The sequence below is a fragment of the Zophobas morio genome, unplaced genomic scaffold (assembly GCF_036711695.1).
Source record: "Zophobas morio isolate AGI-343-1 ecotype UQ-CSIRO unplaced genomic scaffold, CSIRO_AGI_Zmor_V1 ptg000023l, whole genome shotgun sequence".
NCBI lineage: Eukaryota > Metazoa > Arthropoda > Insecta > Coleoptera > Tenebrionidae > Zophobas > Zophobas morio.
The window spans coordinates 11564848-11582439 of record NW_026972128.1 but is presented as its reverse complement, the minus strand read 5'-3'; the positions used below and the strand labels follow the sequence as shown (position 1 = coordinate 11582439).

The 17592-nt window shown below is 31.9% G+C and overlaps 1 protein-coding gene across 1 annotated transcript in view; it reads left to right on the top strand.

The window, feature by feature from the left end:
• The window catches only part of LOC135134368 (pikachurin-like), a 147632-nt gene that overhangs the window by 21211 nt on the left and 108829 nt on the right, over positions 1-17592 (top strand). Inside the window, exon 2 of the mRNA XM_064063022.1 lies at positions 15102-15218. Coding sequence (XP_063919092.1) covers positions 15102-15218 — 117 coding nt within the window. The remainder of the gene's footprint in view (positions 1-15101; positions 15219-17592) is intronic.

Genomic DNA, 17592 nt, shown 5'->3' with positions numbered 1-17592 from the left:
GCGCAAAATTTATTTTACTGATTTACTTAGGAACTACAAAACCGAATGCTTTGAAATCTTGAAGATGTTGTAAAATTATCATAAGCATGGTAAATTTTTGATCAAAATGTATTTGGTCGTCCCTCCTAAAAAATTTATGACGTCACCACAAAATTTTGCTGAATAAATCCTATCTAAAATGTACAAAATATGGTGAGTCTCTTCTTGTGATTTATCATTCCATTCAAATTTTTTCGATTTGCATATACAGGGTGACAAAAAAATTAATGAATGCGTCAATTTATTTTATTGATTTAATCAGGAATTACAGAACCGCATGCTTTGAAATCTTGGAGATGTTTTAAAGTTATCATAAGCACGGTAAATTTTTTATCAAAATGTATTTGCTCTTCCCCCCTAAAAAATTGATGACGTCACCCCAAAATTTTGCTGAATAAATCCTATCTAAAATGTACAAAATATGATGAGTCTGTACTTGTGATTTATCATTCCATTCATATTTTTGGATTTGCATATACAGGGTGTCTCAAAAAAATTAATGAATGCGTGAATTTATTTTATCGATTTAATCAGGAATTACAAAACCGAATGCTTTGAAATCTTGGAGATATTTTAAAATTATTATAAGCATGGTAAACTTTTGTTCAAAATGTATTTGTTTATCCCTCCTAAAAAAATTGATGACGTCACCCTTAAATTTTGCTGAATAAATCCTCTCTAAAATGCAAAAAATATGATGAGTTCGTACTTGTGATTTATCATTCCATTCATATTTTTTAGATTTTCTTAAGAGGTGGCTCAAAAAAATTAATGAAGTCAATTTATTTTATTGATTAAATTAAAGGCAACACTTATTATTAGTATTACATTGAACCAACCCAATTTGGTAGACACAAAATTTTTTAAAGTAAAAACTCGGTTGAAACATAAGGTAGCACGCTTATTTACATCGACTTTAACATTACAGACGTGCATTTGTTTTGTGCGCTGACTAGGTTCCGCGAATGTGGAATAGACATGTTTATAATCAACCAATTGTGAATTCCAACGTCAAAAATTAAAATAAAACCCAATGTTTTATATAATAAGCGGAAGTCGAAGCAATAAAAATTTCTAGACGACCATCGGTTTTGTTTACAGTTTTTCTGTTTGACTCTCACGTATGCTGTTACGCTTGTCATCTTAAATTAAGAATGTTTATACATAAACGATTTTCAGTTGCCTCTCATATTACACACCGGCGCCGTATACATGAGTAAATTGTTTCGTTATTTTATTGATTATAACAAATCAATATTCAAAACGATCCAATTCATTTTGCCGAAAATTTGGGAATACAATAATTTTATTCTTAGTATTACACTACATCTATCCCAACTGATATACGTGTCCTTGCAAAAATGTTGATGACGTCATCGCAATTTTTTTTTAAATTCCCACTACAAAAATGTAATGAGAAAAAAAACACAATAGGCATGCAGTCGTCAAGTTTCCGACAGCGAGGGAAGTACTGTCTAAACTCATTAGACCAATTTTTTTTGTCAGCGAAATGGTTTGCTATTTCTTTAATGAAGTTATTAGTTTGAGATTTTACAAAGTATCTTTCAATCATAATTTTGGTCATGTTATTTAGCCGCGCCTGTCCATTGGTGTTCTGAAATAAGTTTCATCCTCTATAACCCCGAAAAACTACTTTCTGTGGAAACAGATCTTACTGGCAGTACAATAACGGCACAATAGTCTATTTGTGGCCTTTTTTGGCCGATCTGAAACTTGAAGTCGAGACGTAGCCGAGGTCTATAAATTAGATGAGGCCGAAAGAGTTCTCTTTAGCCGAGGTACATACAACATTTTTTAGGCGATCGTACAGAAAAATAGTTCGTTATATGAGTGGTTTTGATGAGCCCTGGAGATTTGATAAAAACCAAGAGATGTTGTTGCTCTTCTACTAAAAAAAAGTTAGTACCGTCATGCTTCACAACGATAAAAGGTTGAAACGCTAAGGGCCAGTTTATAGAATATTTTAACTGAGATTAAGTTGATCATGCATTCAACAAGGCCATTAGCGACGTCTGATTGGCGTAGAGTCAGTCACATGGTACTTTAACGCCGTGTTAAAAATTAAATCGCAATTAAATATTGAATTGAGGTTCTGTAAACCGGGTTTAAAGGTTCAAATATTAGAAAAATTCTCTGTGCCAACGGCAGTTTTGACTTTTTTATTTAAAAAAACAAAAACACAAGCGAAAGAACGCAAAATAAGTTTTTGATATTTGAGTACAAAAAAGTGACAAATGAGTTCAAAAGGGTAATTTTGACGTTTCAGTACGAAAAACTGTCGCCTCAGAGATGATTGGGGACGAAAATGGCTAGATTTGTAATGGTCGCTTAATAGTTATTTGTGTATCAAGGCTATAAAGAAGAACTTTTTAGGACGATCTGAAGTTTGAGGCTGAGGCGTAGCAAGGTCTAAAAATCAGTGAGGTCGAAAAAGTTCTCTTTGACCGAAGTATACATAACGTTTTTTAGGTCTTGAGGTTAGAATAGCTTTTTTTTTAGAGCAAAATCCCTGCAATTTGATAAAAGCCAAAATGATACTTTATTCCATTGTTAAAAAAAAATTGGTACGGTCATGTTTCATAATCGTATCGATTTTCAGTAAAGGTAGAGTTCAAATAACTGCGCTCTTTGCTTTTTTATATACTTAAAAAATTGTTGGTCCAAAACATAAGATCAAGGACGCAAAAGTAAGTTTTTTGTATACGCTCCCAAAAACGGCTATTTTACGGACTCAAAAGTGTCCGTAAAAAAAGTCGTTTTCAGACTCAATCCCAAAAAATTACCATGGCAAATATTGATGAATGATGATCATCTCGGATTGTCATTTAGGTAAATAAAACATAATGGTTAAATACAATAATTAAATAACTATATTTAATCTAAAGAGGGCAACAATAGGAAAATACGTTTGTTTAAGTTAAATTAATAATGTTATGATTATTAAATACTTATTTCCCAAAATGAAAATGAAACGAACAGTCATGAGCACTTTGGAAACTGTTATCCGCAAACGAATTACCCGAACTTGAAGGAATAATGTTAATTTCTCTTGATGTCGTAGTAGTAGCTTCAATACTAACCGATAATATATTATTCGATGGTTCTCTTTTTTTCTCCTCCATTAACATTCTGCATATATTTTTCTTCTTTTCAATAGATCCTTCTATATATGTTTTTGCCACTGAAGACGACCCGGAGTTTGTTATTATTTAGAAAAAAAGACAATAATATTGCGAAAAAACTTATTCCATCCTCCTATCCGTTTCAAGTAGATTAAATCAACGTCACTATCTGCCGCCAGAGATGCAGAACTTCGCCGGAAGCAATGCCCTGTAAAGCAAATATTTCTCGAAAATACATAGTGGACTGCCACCATATAACCAGATTGTTTAACGTAAACACGAACAAATTTGTCGGTCGTTTTTGCACAAAATGTATCATCCGAGAAGATTGTCAATAGTCGCCATGGTAAATTTTTGGGATTGAGTCCGAAAAAGACTCATTTTACACTTTTGAGTACGTAAAGTAACTATTTTCAGGAGCGTATAAAAATAAACGTGTTTTGGGACTCATTTGCTATTTCGGACTCGGCTTCGCAGCAGAAAACTATGTTTTAGGTACTTGTAACAAAAATAACTATTTTTCACTAGCAGCCATGACGCATGCAAATGTCGACTCATTTAGTGGTAGCAAATTCAACTTTTGCTACCACGGGTTCAAAAAGTAAAATTGAGGTTATGTACGCAATGTTTGATGTGATTATTTCTTAAAAAACGAACAAATGTGTGCTACAAACATTACTTGAGTATACACATGGTAGTTGGTAGACGGTGGAAGATAAAATGATTAACTCAGCGACAAGTATAAACGGTTTTCTTTGTGTTGAAGATTTAGATTAAGTTTGATTAGAAATCAAAACAAAATCATGTTGCGTCAAAAAATTGAACGTTTATTTTTTCAATTTATTGTCTTATGGTTTCTACTAGTGAAAAAAATAGTATATTAACCACGGTTGCAAAGCCACTTCTAGACCTCGCGCTTCAGAGCCCTCGACGCTGCGCGTCTCGGGTTCTAATTTGCGCTCGGTCTAGAATGCTTAGCCTTGCAACCTTGGCTAATAATATACTATTTCGACATCTGAGTACAAAAAATGGTCGTTTTATCGACGTTAAACGACTAGATTTATAATGGTCGCCTAAAAAAGTAAATGGTTATATCAAAAAATCTAACTTGCATTTGTTTAATTATAAATTATATTATCAAGAATTTTGAAAAAGGTTTGACTTAATAGCTACTCCCTATCTTATAATGCATTTCACTTTCGTTACGACATTTCGACAGTAATTTATATATAAATTAATGTTTCTCACATTTTTTTTTTAATCATTGCTGCTTCTAAACTGGCATAATTTTCCTAAAGTTGTTTGTAACAAATTCCTGGTTCCAAGAATAACCGCAAACTTACTTTGTACAAGAGAAAAACAGTATTGGTTTGCTGAAAAATTATTGCAAAAGTTTCTAGAAAAATATTCATCCAAGACGTGCTCTCAATAAATTTAGCAAAATACGGTGAAAATCCTTATAAAGTTGTATTCTAATCGATTGTATTAAACCACACAGGGTCCACTTAAAACCAAATTAAAAACATGTTCGTAAAATGGGTGCGAGATATTTAACTTTTCCATTCAATTCGAGACACATTACAGTTGTTGTAAATTTGAGTTACTAAATACTGGGACAGTTCTTCGGCAGATAGTCAGGAACTAACATCACAAAATTTCATAAATCGCTCGACAGGTCACCCCTCATGCACATAACGAAATATCGCAGATAATTCTGAATGGCATTTGATGTCTGTGCTTTTGTCGACCTGTCAAGAAAAAATATAGAATTGAAATTTAATTTTCTACTTCCTTATTTAAAATAAACGCAACAGAATCTACCATTGATTCATTTTGAATTCTTTGCCATGTTCCAGGAAGAAACAGATCTGACATTAATATATCATTATTATTTTGCAAAAAAGCTTTTAAGTGGAGATTGAATTTGCTAATTAAAGAGACGAGTTCTTTAAAATTTCCACGATTCGAAGAGTTTTTCGATGCATCATTACTAACTCTTGCATACGTAAATGCATTGTAATCTGAATCAAACTTTGTCACCGGTTTTATCCAACTTGAAGATTAAACACATAAATGTGAGAAATGTATCGATCAGAAGTAATAACAAAAAAATAATAAAACGCAGATTCATTCGTCAGGCACTGGCTACAGGACAAGCCGCCCCTGCTAACGTACCAAATAAAGCTATCAAGCGTTTTCTTGTCGAGAGCTCTTCAGACAAAATCGTTTCACTGCAATTTTCGATGTGTATAACAATGCACATTCTATTGTGATAAAGTTTATTGTTAAAACAGAGTTATTGTCAACGTAAATTTTTAACGAGATGAAAAATATATTAACTTTATAATGTCCTTCCACACGCGACTGTAAAACATCAGTTATAGAATTTAAAACGAGATTTTAGAAGCCTAGAAGTGAATTCCCGTAATGGAACCCTAAAAGATGCAACTACATCACCAAACTATTAATAATAAATTGTACTACACTCTTTTGGAAATTGTCGACTGAGTTTGTTCGAAATTGCTAGGACCCAACGGATTTCAGACAAGTGGGTAGTTCATATCATGGTTACAGAGTAACGTATAAAAGTTGATCCAAAGAATGTAAGAGTACGTCTTTCCCCTTCTAAAACGTGACCAATACCTCGTGTGGATATTTGAGCAAAAGTCCCAACCACTCAATGAAAAAGTTTGAACCATTTGTTTTATCCACCGTATTGTACTCCACGTCACCCACATCCAGATACCTAGTTAGTTGAACGTCACTATAACATTTATTAGGTAATAGAATCAAAATAATTGGATATTTTTAGAGCTTTAAATAATATGTTATCAGTCGAAGTAATTATAACTGTTATTTTCATCTTGGAGTAAAATTGTTTCACTCTTTTACAAATCTTTTTTTTTTTAAGTAAACTCGTTATTTTGCTTTACTTCAAGGAGAAGTTTATTTGTTTGGACTAAAAACATTTCAATTTACTCGAATGTTGTTTTATCAATAATAATGGTTTGTTCTTTGGAATAAGATACATTTATTGTGATGTCTTATTATCGTAATGGAACATTCCGTAATGGTGAAGGATCTACTCAATCCAAGTGTGTAGAGAGGAGTACGATTCGAATTTCTGAAACTGAAAATAGGCAAGCTTTTTCATTAAATTACATTTTGGATATAATTACACAGAAAAAAGAAAATTTCAAGCGAGATTTACTTAGCAAAATTTTGAAATGAAATCAATGGATATGTGATGGGTCAGTTTTATAGTTTTTATACACTAGGTACAATTTTAAAAATGTTTATACACAATGGTAATTAATCGGTTCACGATTTTTGAAATATTTAGTTTCAAAGTATTCGACTGGTGAGAATTCTCAAGAGATAGAGATCTCGACATGCATGCTTTGATTAAAGGGATCTTGAAAGGATGAACATTTTCCACAAATATTTGCCAGAGTTTTAATGGAAGTTTCTACATATTAGTTACTCACCAACTACCGTCAATTTTTAACCTCCAAGTCTTGATATAAATAATTTCTAGCTGAATCTACCCAAAGATTAATGTATATTCATTTTTAAAGACATGTTACGTAATTAAAAAAAAGTTGAAGTTATTGAAGCACCAACAGTGACACATTTAAGGGATTATTTTTGAATAAAAATTTATGTAATAATGTTTGTTAGAAGAGTTCGTTACTTTTTACGGGCAAAGTCTGTAATACTTAATTAAAGTTAGTGTCGTCCTGCTACAATAAAGAAGTGCATTCTGTAACCTCTTAAGCAATTGTGGAAGGATTATTTAACCACAGGCAAACAAGCATAACAGGCTGTATATTTTAAGTGCTCTTTTGATGTGACTCCATCCATTTCTTTGAGAAGATGAGCAGACAAAAGGAAAAGGATAGTCGACTCCGAGTCAGCTTTCTCCAGCATGGTCTCGGGTTCAGAGATGAGCAAGGCTCCTGTGGTTTCTATGAGGAGGTGTGCACTTTTTTTCCAGTTCTTTGCATTGGTTAATAAACTGGGGTAGAGAAAGTACGAAACAGTCACTTCTTTTTTTATGCACAATTATTTAGATTGTTTACATATACAGGATGTTACAATTCTAAATGCAATAAATATTCCTAAAAATATAACAGACGTATAAAAAACTATATATGTAAGTATTAAATAAGAGCATCTTTTTACTTTCAGAGCGTAAACTTAGTGCAAAATAATATTTTATTCAAAATTATATTTTACAGTTTGACTTCAAAATTGCAAAAGCGAATGTACTGAAAGTCTGGAAACGTTTTAAGGTTATAGGAAAGATGATAAATCGTTAATCAAAATTTGTTCGTTTAAGGCCTTCGCAAAAAATTATGACGTCATTTTAGAATTCTGCCGAAGAAATTTAAATTTTAAGTATAAAATAACATATTCTTGTATTTGCGATTTATGAATCCGTGTTGAGTTTTTATCTTTAGTATCCAGATTTTTGAAAAAAAAAAAATCAGCAATTGTATAACACCATTTTACAATTTAACTTTCAAATTGCAAAATCCACCGATTAAATCATGCAAATATTTTAAGATAATTTGCGACATGGTAAACCGGTAATCAAAGTTTATCATCTTACATTTTTGCCGAATTTCTTCAAATTTACGTGTTTTTGGAAAAAAACTGCGTTGGGGACACAGAATCAACCAAATTTCATTTTCTTTTAACCACTCATGCTTGTAATCTGAACGTGCTAATAGTCGAATTCGGTCGAAGTATAAACATAAACAGTCGAAGTTAACCATATACTGAGAAATTGAGAATGTCTACATTTTTTCCCCTTAGTTATCTGCTTTAAATATATTTCATATTTAAAAACGCATTTTATAATTTTTTAAAGAAGCGGAATTTGTCGAACTATACTCCAAGGGCGAGGGAAGTTCTGTCAAGATAACCTTCCACAATTTTTTTAATAGCTTTGTTTTTCTTGGTAGCGTCATCAAAAGTCCAAAAACATCATGTTTTCAAAACGCCAATGTCGCCAGCAAAACTGAAAAAAATAATAGTAATAATAATACCCAAACAACATCTGTATACAACACTATATATCCTCAATCCGACACTGCATGGTACACCTAAAATTCAAAGTAATCGCGTCATAAGAGGGAAATTGTGTGTCTAATAAATTCATATTAAAATTACAAACGACAGAACTACCTGAACAAATAACAAACAATCTGTTTAATAAAAATCTATAAATGTTTTTTCAACAGCACAGTTTTTGCGTGTTTTACAATAAAAAACCATCAAAATTGTGTGTAATAATGATTAGGAATTTGCGAAGAATGCAGCCGTTTCAAGTAATTAATATATATATTCAGCTCACAACGATTTTATTAAATTCCTATCATTTTCCGTGTTTTATAATTTATAAATCTACCTGGTGCTTATTTTTCGTTTGTTCTACTCCATCATTTTTGTTTGTTTCGTAATGCCGCTTGTTTTTGTTTCTTTTTGTATTCGCCTCGCTTCTTTTGCATAGATTGCCATGTGGATGATAAAATCAAAAAGTAGCTCTTCTGTAGGTTTTAAATATCATTTCTTTTCTCCAGAAAGGAATTTAATTTCTGGTAGCTTGTTAAGTTTGAGTGTTTCTTTTATCTTTACGAAGCCCACGCGTATAAAAAAAACGGCCTGTGGCAATGTAGATTCCGCTGCCCCCTACGACGGCCCTGCATCCCACGAGAAACTCCCAGCAAAAATTCATCTCGACGTCGGCGTCGGCAGCTCGATACCGACGCCGCTGACATGCCATCAATTAACAAATTATTCACTCGTAGTCATAAATCAAGATAATGGCGACTATTGTTCGAGTGACATAAACTCGAATTATTATGGTTGAACTACGAATAAATTGTGTTGTACCTACATCTGTTAAGCTTTGTTGTGAAACGTCTGATTCATCTCTGCAAAGCCGGAAGGTGGCGGATTGATGGGACTAATACGCTATATTTTATGATTAAAGAGCTTAAATTGCGATGAATCAAAATAAATCTACATATGGTTGTGTATTATTTATTTCCCACTCTGTACCTGAGATTTTGAAATATTCGCGTGAAACATGATACAATGCGCACTTGTTATGATAAATGGAAATATAACTTGTTTGCGAAAGCTTTATATGAACTGCTGTTAAAGCGACAGCTAAAATTCTGTCATGTAGAATATTTTTCGTTTTCACAAAACTTATGGTCAACTACATTCATATCCCTTGACACGCATTAAGTTCTACCTCAGTTAAAAAAAGTTTCTTTAATATTTTGTAAGCTCACTACATATATACATACACATATAGGTCCCCACGATCTGATGGGGGGAGATTACGGATCCCTCGTGAATTTCTTTGACGCAGTTTGTTAGAACTCATTTAGTGCTACAATTTAAAATTATTTTTTAACATACAGTATAAGTATCAATAATAGGGGTCATAGTTTATCCACTTGCTAGCAACAGCATTACTTCAGTTAATTTTCAGTGAAAATAATATTAACGCTTTATTATGCTAATGACTTTCATGTTAAAATACGTCTGTTTACGCAAGTTCACTTTTCAATTTTCTAACATAATATTACGGTGTCTTCAGATAAAACTCGCTTCATTTCTTAATACCGCTATTGGTTGTCTCAATTTGTTCGAACGTTTGTACTGAAGACCGCATCTAACGAAAATAGCCTTTTACTGGTGGTTATCTTGCTTGAAAATGAAAATTCAGATATATCGCGTCCTCACCACCGCAAGTGTTATTGATATTCGGGGCACGTTTCCAGCACAATTCCGGCACATTTGGCCCGGAGTTATCGTTCCAGTACCGGATCGAACATCTCGATCGTAATAAATAGCCGTAATGAAGCACTGGAATCTCTACAGAATCGGAATTCATTATATTATAGCAACGCGAAGTCGCTTTTTGGTGGTTCATAATTAATCTGTTTGCGATGCAGATTGCCGAGTCATTAATTAAAACTGGAGGCTTGATGTCGACAGCATTGTAGTGTAGAGGGTTTTTACTAACCACGAGATTAAGCGTATTTTCAGTGTATGCTTAAAATCAACATGGATATTCGTCCGCAATATTGTCTCGTAACTAAGGCCGGCACGGATTTAAAAATTATTATTCATTAAATTACGTACAGTGTATTGTTAAATTATGTAGTTTAATAAACATATTACGGCAACGTTTTACGGTGTGTAATAAAATGAAACTGCCTTTGAAGATAAAATTACTTCATGATTGTGTAGGTGTTTCGAATTAGAGTAAAAAAGGGTAGAAAGCCTACGCAACGAAACTTCGGTTATCTGTATTTTAAATTTCTTGTGGGTGATATGCGTATTTTAAATGTCAGATCGTGACAAATTTACATACCAATAAAAAAAAACAAGAAATCTACTTGGATACGTACAGGTATCGGTTATAAAATATTGATAAAATATAAAAACGATGTAAAAACACCTGAAGTTATTTTTAATCTACTTTATATTCTCTTCAGTTTTTTGTTAGGGTATACTTAACTTTGAATTATTTATCCATTTCGTAAGCGTATGTACAGAATAAACCCATTGTATAGTTTCTGACTAAATCGTTCGTAAGTTCTACAACTTCCTCGTATGAGCTTTTAGAAAAGTCTTTGTTGTGTGGATGTCGAAATGCACAGCTAGAGCAAAACTTTACTAACAGACGTAAGAAAATTAATGTAACAGAATGTGTTATTGATTAGGAACAATGTGTATTCTACATTCCGTAAGAATTGTCGAATTAATTAATTTCCTGCTGCTTTGGTTCATTTCAAACAATTAGAACCAATTTTCGTTGCTAGCATCTAAAACAGTGACTGTTTGAAAATTAATTCCAGCAATTATGAACTAGTAATTAAATGTGATTAATTCAACTTCATTTGTTGTCATTAATGGCTAAGTATTTAGTAATCATAATTGAGTACGTACATATTTATTAACGTATTCATTACCCGTACACAAATAGTAATTAATAGAATAATTTAACTATGTTTAATTATAGTTAATTATTATTTACCATTAAATACAAAGTAATGAGTTTCATAATGTAAAATTTAGCGACAAGAATAATCGTAGAAAAAATTTAATATACAACCTGTATGAAATGATCGCACATTTTGCATTTAGAGTAAATGAATACAATTTCACGCTTGCTGTACAATTCACTATTGATCCCGGAGCAAAGTTGGAAACGATCTAAATTTTTATTTATAACAATGGGACAAATTTAACTTATCCCACTCATTTGAGTTAGGTAATGACATTACCACACTCATTTAACACGTCCCACTCAAATGAATGGTATAGGTTAGATTATCTCACAAGTTTGGTAAAAAAAAATTTTGTTTGCTTTGCTTAGCTTAATATATAATTGTTATATTAATTATATATTCCTATTTTGATAATCTACTGCAGGGTGAAATATGCAGCGAAATACTTGTTGTCAAAAATGTTACACAATATTCAAATGTAAAGTAGGTAATACGAAATTTGACACAAAATGTCTACTCGTTTCACTACCGAGGACATCATCAGGATGTTTATGCAACTATATATTATATACCTACCCTGAAAGGTCTCCTCCTTTTTGATATTTTTAAAGACTTCATATTTCGCATCTATCAAAGCATATGTGTTCTTTGTGCTTTTTAAACTCTGTGAAGCTTGATATTATTTTTTGTTCAGTATATTTTCGGTTATAATCTTTACAGCTGATTTCATACATTCCCGATTTTTTATTTGGTGCTACTTTATGCTTCGGGTTGCCGAGAAGGTTTTATGGCTCGGTCCAGAATTCTAAATGTGGAAATAATGACGCAGATTCTAGATTGAAGATTCGCACACAAGTTATAACTGGACGGGGAGTCTTAGTAAAGGGGTGTCACAGTTTGAAAAGTAACATAGCTAAGGACCTGGAAAACTGTAAATATGCACTTTTTGTCCTATTTTGAGTGTGTAAGTTTTAAGTTTTAAACACTTTTTTTAATTTACGTGCCTCTTACATCTAGATATAAGCGACACTAAACTTGTAAATATAAACTTTCAAGCTCTGAAGGCAGAAAAGTAAACATCCAAGTTTATATAACAGAAAATGTAAAAGGAATTTACATGGAGTGAACTTGACAACCACATCTAAGATAGCAAGGAGTGACGACAGAGATTACCGACTATCTAATCCCGGGTTAATCTAGAGGCACACATTTGAAAGTAGAGGGTTGCTTTAGGTTTGCATAAGCAAGGGAGAGCACTATATTAGTCTTAAGCGTTATGTCAAGGGAGAGAATATTGACCGAGCTGAGTCGATATTATCTCTTATTAAATTGCTTTTTTGTGTTAAGCGCCACTATCAAAGATAACTCATAAAGCAGAAATCCTGGAAGTATTAATTTTTTACACTGTTCTTCTGACAACAGGAAATTGTGTTGTGTGATATTTCAATTAAAGTCAGACTAAGTTTTTTAATTTCGACCCGCTCAGTTGGAGACCATCGTCTCTACACAAACTATTTAAAAAGAAAAGTTTTTATATTATATTTTGTTCCTTTGTGACACTTGAGTTATTTTACAATTTTCATTTCTGTCGACTCGGGTAAGGGTAGAGAGTCGTTGCGTATTTTCTCAGATATCTGCTAGCACTGAATGGCTTTCTTTGTTAAAAAGCTCCTACAAATAAAAAATTTGATGGGATTAAAACGTGGCAATTTTCTAGAAATAGACTCATTTTATTTTCAATAAGAAATCTTATTAAAATCTTTTTAATTTTCTAGTTGCCAACTAGAGCAGAAATTAAAAAAAAATGCACAGTACAAAGTGAGTGAAAAAATAAAATAGTTGCAATAAGCTACACAGAAGTGTCTCTACCAGAGAAGCGACTTTAATTTTATACTTTTACACGATTGTGACTCTTAGACATATATGGGAAATGTGTAGTAAAATTTGTGTTAGCGCTATGGAGGTGGGTGAAGATACAAAACTAATTTGTTAAAAGCAATTAAGAATTAAAATTTGTTTAAAAGAGCCATAACATCCCTATTCGGACGAGTAGCGGCTACATTTGGGCAACGGACAATACTAATTTGCAACAAACTGCTGATTTTACTGAAATCTAAATAGCTGGTTCAGTTTAATTAAAAACAATTTCATGGCTTTAATATGAATCTTGAGACACAAACTCCTGTGTAATTATTTTTATTTGAATATAAGTAACCTTAAAAAATGGAAACTATCGACGGTTTGAATTTTAACCTCACTGCACCTAAAAATAACGCACAGACGTAGAACTATTGCGCTAAAGTTACAAAAAAATTGCGCAAGTACAATTGAATTTAACAATAAAATAGTTTAATAGACCAACATTGTTTTAGTATTGTTGTATCTGTTTGTTGGGGCTGGTCATGCGAATTATTATTATAACAAAGTATGTTTTTACGCTTTTTCGCCGAAAATAAGCAACGAGAAAAAGTTCCAATATATACTTTATCGATAATAGATCTGCTAAACAGATCAATACTTGTCTTTAACATAAACTCGAAAAGAATAAATTGAGGTAATGATTTTAAGAATGAATTAGTTTTCGCTACTAGAACTATTGTAATTTTAAGGCAAATAGCAACAATACAGCTGTACAGTAAACGTTACGAATTTTCTTCTCCGGGCTCGGACGATTTAGAGCGCAACGAAATAAAACTTCTCTAATTAATCCGGGACTTTTTTAATAAATACAGGTCCCCGTCTCATTTACATACTCCATATAATTCCAAAGCTAAAAAGCGCACCGAGGTCATTTTCTCAATTTTCTACCTCTTTTTTAAAATGACACCTGAAATGTTCGTTGGTAATTGCTATCTCCATTTTCTTTTTCAATTAAGGCTTTTAAAAATTTAATGGCTTGGCAACAGATGGATTTTCTAAAATCTAAATACACACTGACAACATGTCGGCATATGCACACAACAAAATTTGGTTATTATATTTTTCAGTACCAGGAAATTTTACATTTACACATTCATGATAAAAAAAAATCCTTCTAAATTGTGTATAATTTTTCTAATTTGGGTACATAGGGTTCGTCAAGCAAACTAATTTTTTTTATTTTGTGAAATATTAAGGCAGAAACAATGGTACATTATTTTATGTTTGATATAGCAACATGCTTTTGGCTTCCGCAAACGTCAATATAAAATTTTGCCGGGATTGGAGAGTGATCTAATCAGTTAATTATATAGACAGCAGTGAGGACAATGACAGATTTTGAATTATGGGTAGAAATCCCCCGAGCCCTGGAGCTTTTTCATAAATTGAACAGGACACCCAATTATTGGTCATTTAACCTGGCTATCGAAGTTTTTGGTTTATCCCACTTGGATTTTTAGAATTCTGAACACCAATTCTGTACTTGTTTAAAGTGGCTATAACAACTAAATCAATCTAGAAAAATCAAACTATCCTCTGAACTTATTTGAACTTATTTGCAAGATGTTTCATTAAAGCTATTAACAACTTGCTAGCTGTGTCAATCTAAGCAATTATATTATACGAAATCATCAACCATAAATTTCAAACATCGCGACTCATGAGACACGGCTGTCAGATCTACAAAGGGCAAATCTCGGCTTGAGGTTTCTCTAAGATGATTAATTAATAGAAGAAACTGCTAATTTAGAACATGTGGCTGTCGCACAAACACCAATTTCCTGAGGCGAGCGTAGAATATGGCAACCTTTGGTGTGTAATTGCTGAAAAGACGGCTGAAGAATTGAAGATAATACGCTTAGCTCAGGATTTGTCTTGGCGTTGAGACGCATTATCCTGATAGCTGTGTCGCAATTCTGGCTTGTAGAGAGTAAGGATAATTGTGCCATTTCTGTTTCAGGGCGATGTGACCGCGGGAGTCCTTGCGAACAGCTGTGCTACGAACTGCATGATGGCATGTACGAGTGCGACTGCAAATCCGGGTTTATACTCCGAGCCGACGGTTACAGCTGCTACGGTAAGTGCTTTGCTCTTAAAATTACGGCAGGGGAAGACATGACAAAATGCAGCAGGGATATGGTTTTTTAATAATGCAGTGCACTGTGAGAACACTCGTTCATATTTGTACTCTTAACTTTTGACACACACGGGACTGCAGTGCAATTTTCTCTTTAGTTGACAGAACCAAAGCGTCATTTTTAAAACTAAATTTTAGTTTTGTAGGAATAAAGTAAAAATATACAGCTGCTGTGACAACGATATATGTATGTTAGTTTTCTTTTGTAATAAAGTTGACGCTTATGTACCATTAGTATGATTCAGTTGAACTTTCACAATTTTGCACGTAGGTCTTAGATAAAGGAAGCGTCATAACTTCTGCTATTCCAACCCCTTTTCTAAGACCTCAATCATGTTTCAGAACTTTTACATTACAAAAATAAATCAACTATTTTGGTGCAATGTCATTGATTAACACGTTCTTGTTTTCAACTGTACATATCTAGATTTTTGAAAAAAAAAATCAAAATTGAGCAAAAAAATTTTAGTTTGTTGTAGCTAGAAATTAAAAAAATTTATTGTCATGAAATTTTGCACAGGATTTAATATGTATTATCGTGAACATGGTCAATGACAAATTAGAATGTCATCGCCTGAGAACTTGTTTGATCTACAGACCAGAGCGCCCTCAGGCCAATGTCGACTCTAAGCGTTCAGAATTTCTGGGGGTTATTATTTAGATGCTTTTATTTACAAACATAATATCACATTTCCTATGTTTCATTCGATTTTGACATGCAACCATTTTTTTTGTTTAACTAAAAATTAATTAATTTAATCGTGATTGATACTAGCAAAACATCCTAAATTAGCAATACTAGTGGAACAGTAAGTGCAGTTATTTTAATGTTTTTAGAAATATGTATTGTGTTTTACTTTGCATTATTTTTTACATATTATTAACGACGATTTTTGTAGTCATTAAACTGAAAAATAGAAAAGTTGGTAAATTGAAAAAACTAGAAATTGTAAAGTTTCCATAACAGGTAATTAAAAAAAAAAGAGAAATCAGAAACTTGAAAAATCAAGAAATCTAAAAATTGGAATGTCGAAAAATTTTATAAATCGAAAAACCAAGATGGCAAATGAATAATCCAAAAATCGAAGAATTAAAAAATAGAAATATTGAAGAATTGAGAAACCGAAAAATCGCGAAATCGAAAAATAAGAGGATTGAGAAATCGAGGAGTCGAAAAGTTGAGAAGTCGAAAAATTGAAAACTGAGAAACCCAAATTGTCCAAAATGAAAGAATTGGAAAGTTACAAATTGGTAAATCACGAAATTGAAAAATTGAAAAATTTTAAAAAGAGGAAGATTGCAAAATCGAAAATTTAAGAATCCGGGAAATTAAAAAATTGAAATTTAGAAGAACCAAAAGCTCGAAAACTTAAAGTATAGCAAAGATGAAAAATCGAGAAATCTAAAAATTGCAAAGTGAAATATACTTTGAAAATCGAAAAACCAAGATAGCAAAAAATCGAAACATAAAAAAATCGTAAAACCGCAAAATTGAAAAATCGAAAAATTGAAAAATAGAAATATTTCTTTCACTTTCACTTTCAATACTTTATTGGTGTTAAAAACTTGCAAATACAGTTTTACACAAGTCAAATACAATAAATTAAACTAATAAACTATTAAAATTTCTACACCGAAGATAATCCTCAAAACTATAAAAGCAATTCATAATAAGAAAAGTTTTGAGTTTTTTTTTTAATATATTAATAGGCTAATATTGAAGAACTGAAAAATCAAAAAATTTAAAATTTAAAACATTGAAAAATTAAAATATCGAAAAATTGAAAAATCCAGAAATCCAAACATAAAAAAAAAACAAATTCGGATATCTAAAATATAGAAATCGAAAAATTGAAAAAACGAAAAATCGAGAAATCGAAAAATCTGAGACATCGATAAATCGAAAAATAAGAGGATTGAGAAATCGAGGAGTCGAAAAGTTAAAAATAAATCAAATAAGTAAATCACGAAATTCAACAATCAAAAAATTGAAAAATTCAAAAATTGCAAAATCGAAAATTTAAGAATTCGGGAAATTAAAAAATTGAAATTTAGAAGAACTGAAAGCTCGAGAAATCCTAAAATCCAGAATTTTAAACATCGAAAACTTAAAGTATAGCAAAGATGAAAAATCGAGAAATCTAAAAATTGCAAAGTGAAATATACTTTGAAAATCGAAAAAACAAGATAGCAAAACATCGAAACATAAAAAATCGTAAAACTGCAAGATTGAAAAATCGAAAAATTGAAAACTAGAAATATTTCTTTCACTTTCAATACTTTATTGGTGTTAAAAACTTCCAAATATAGTTTT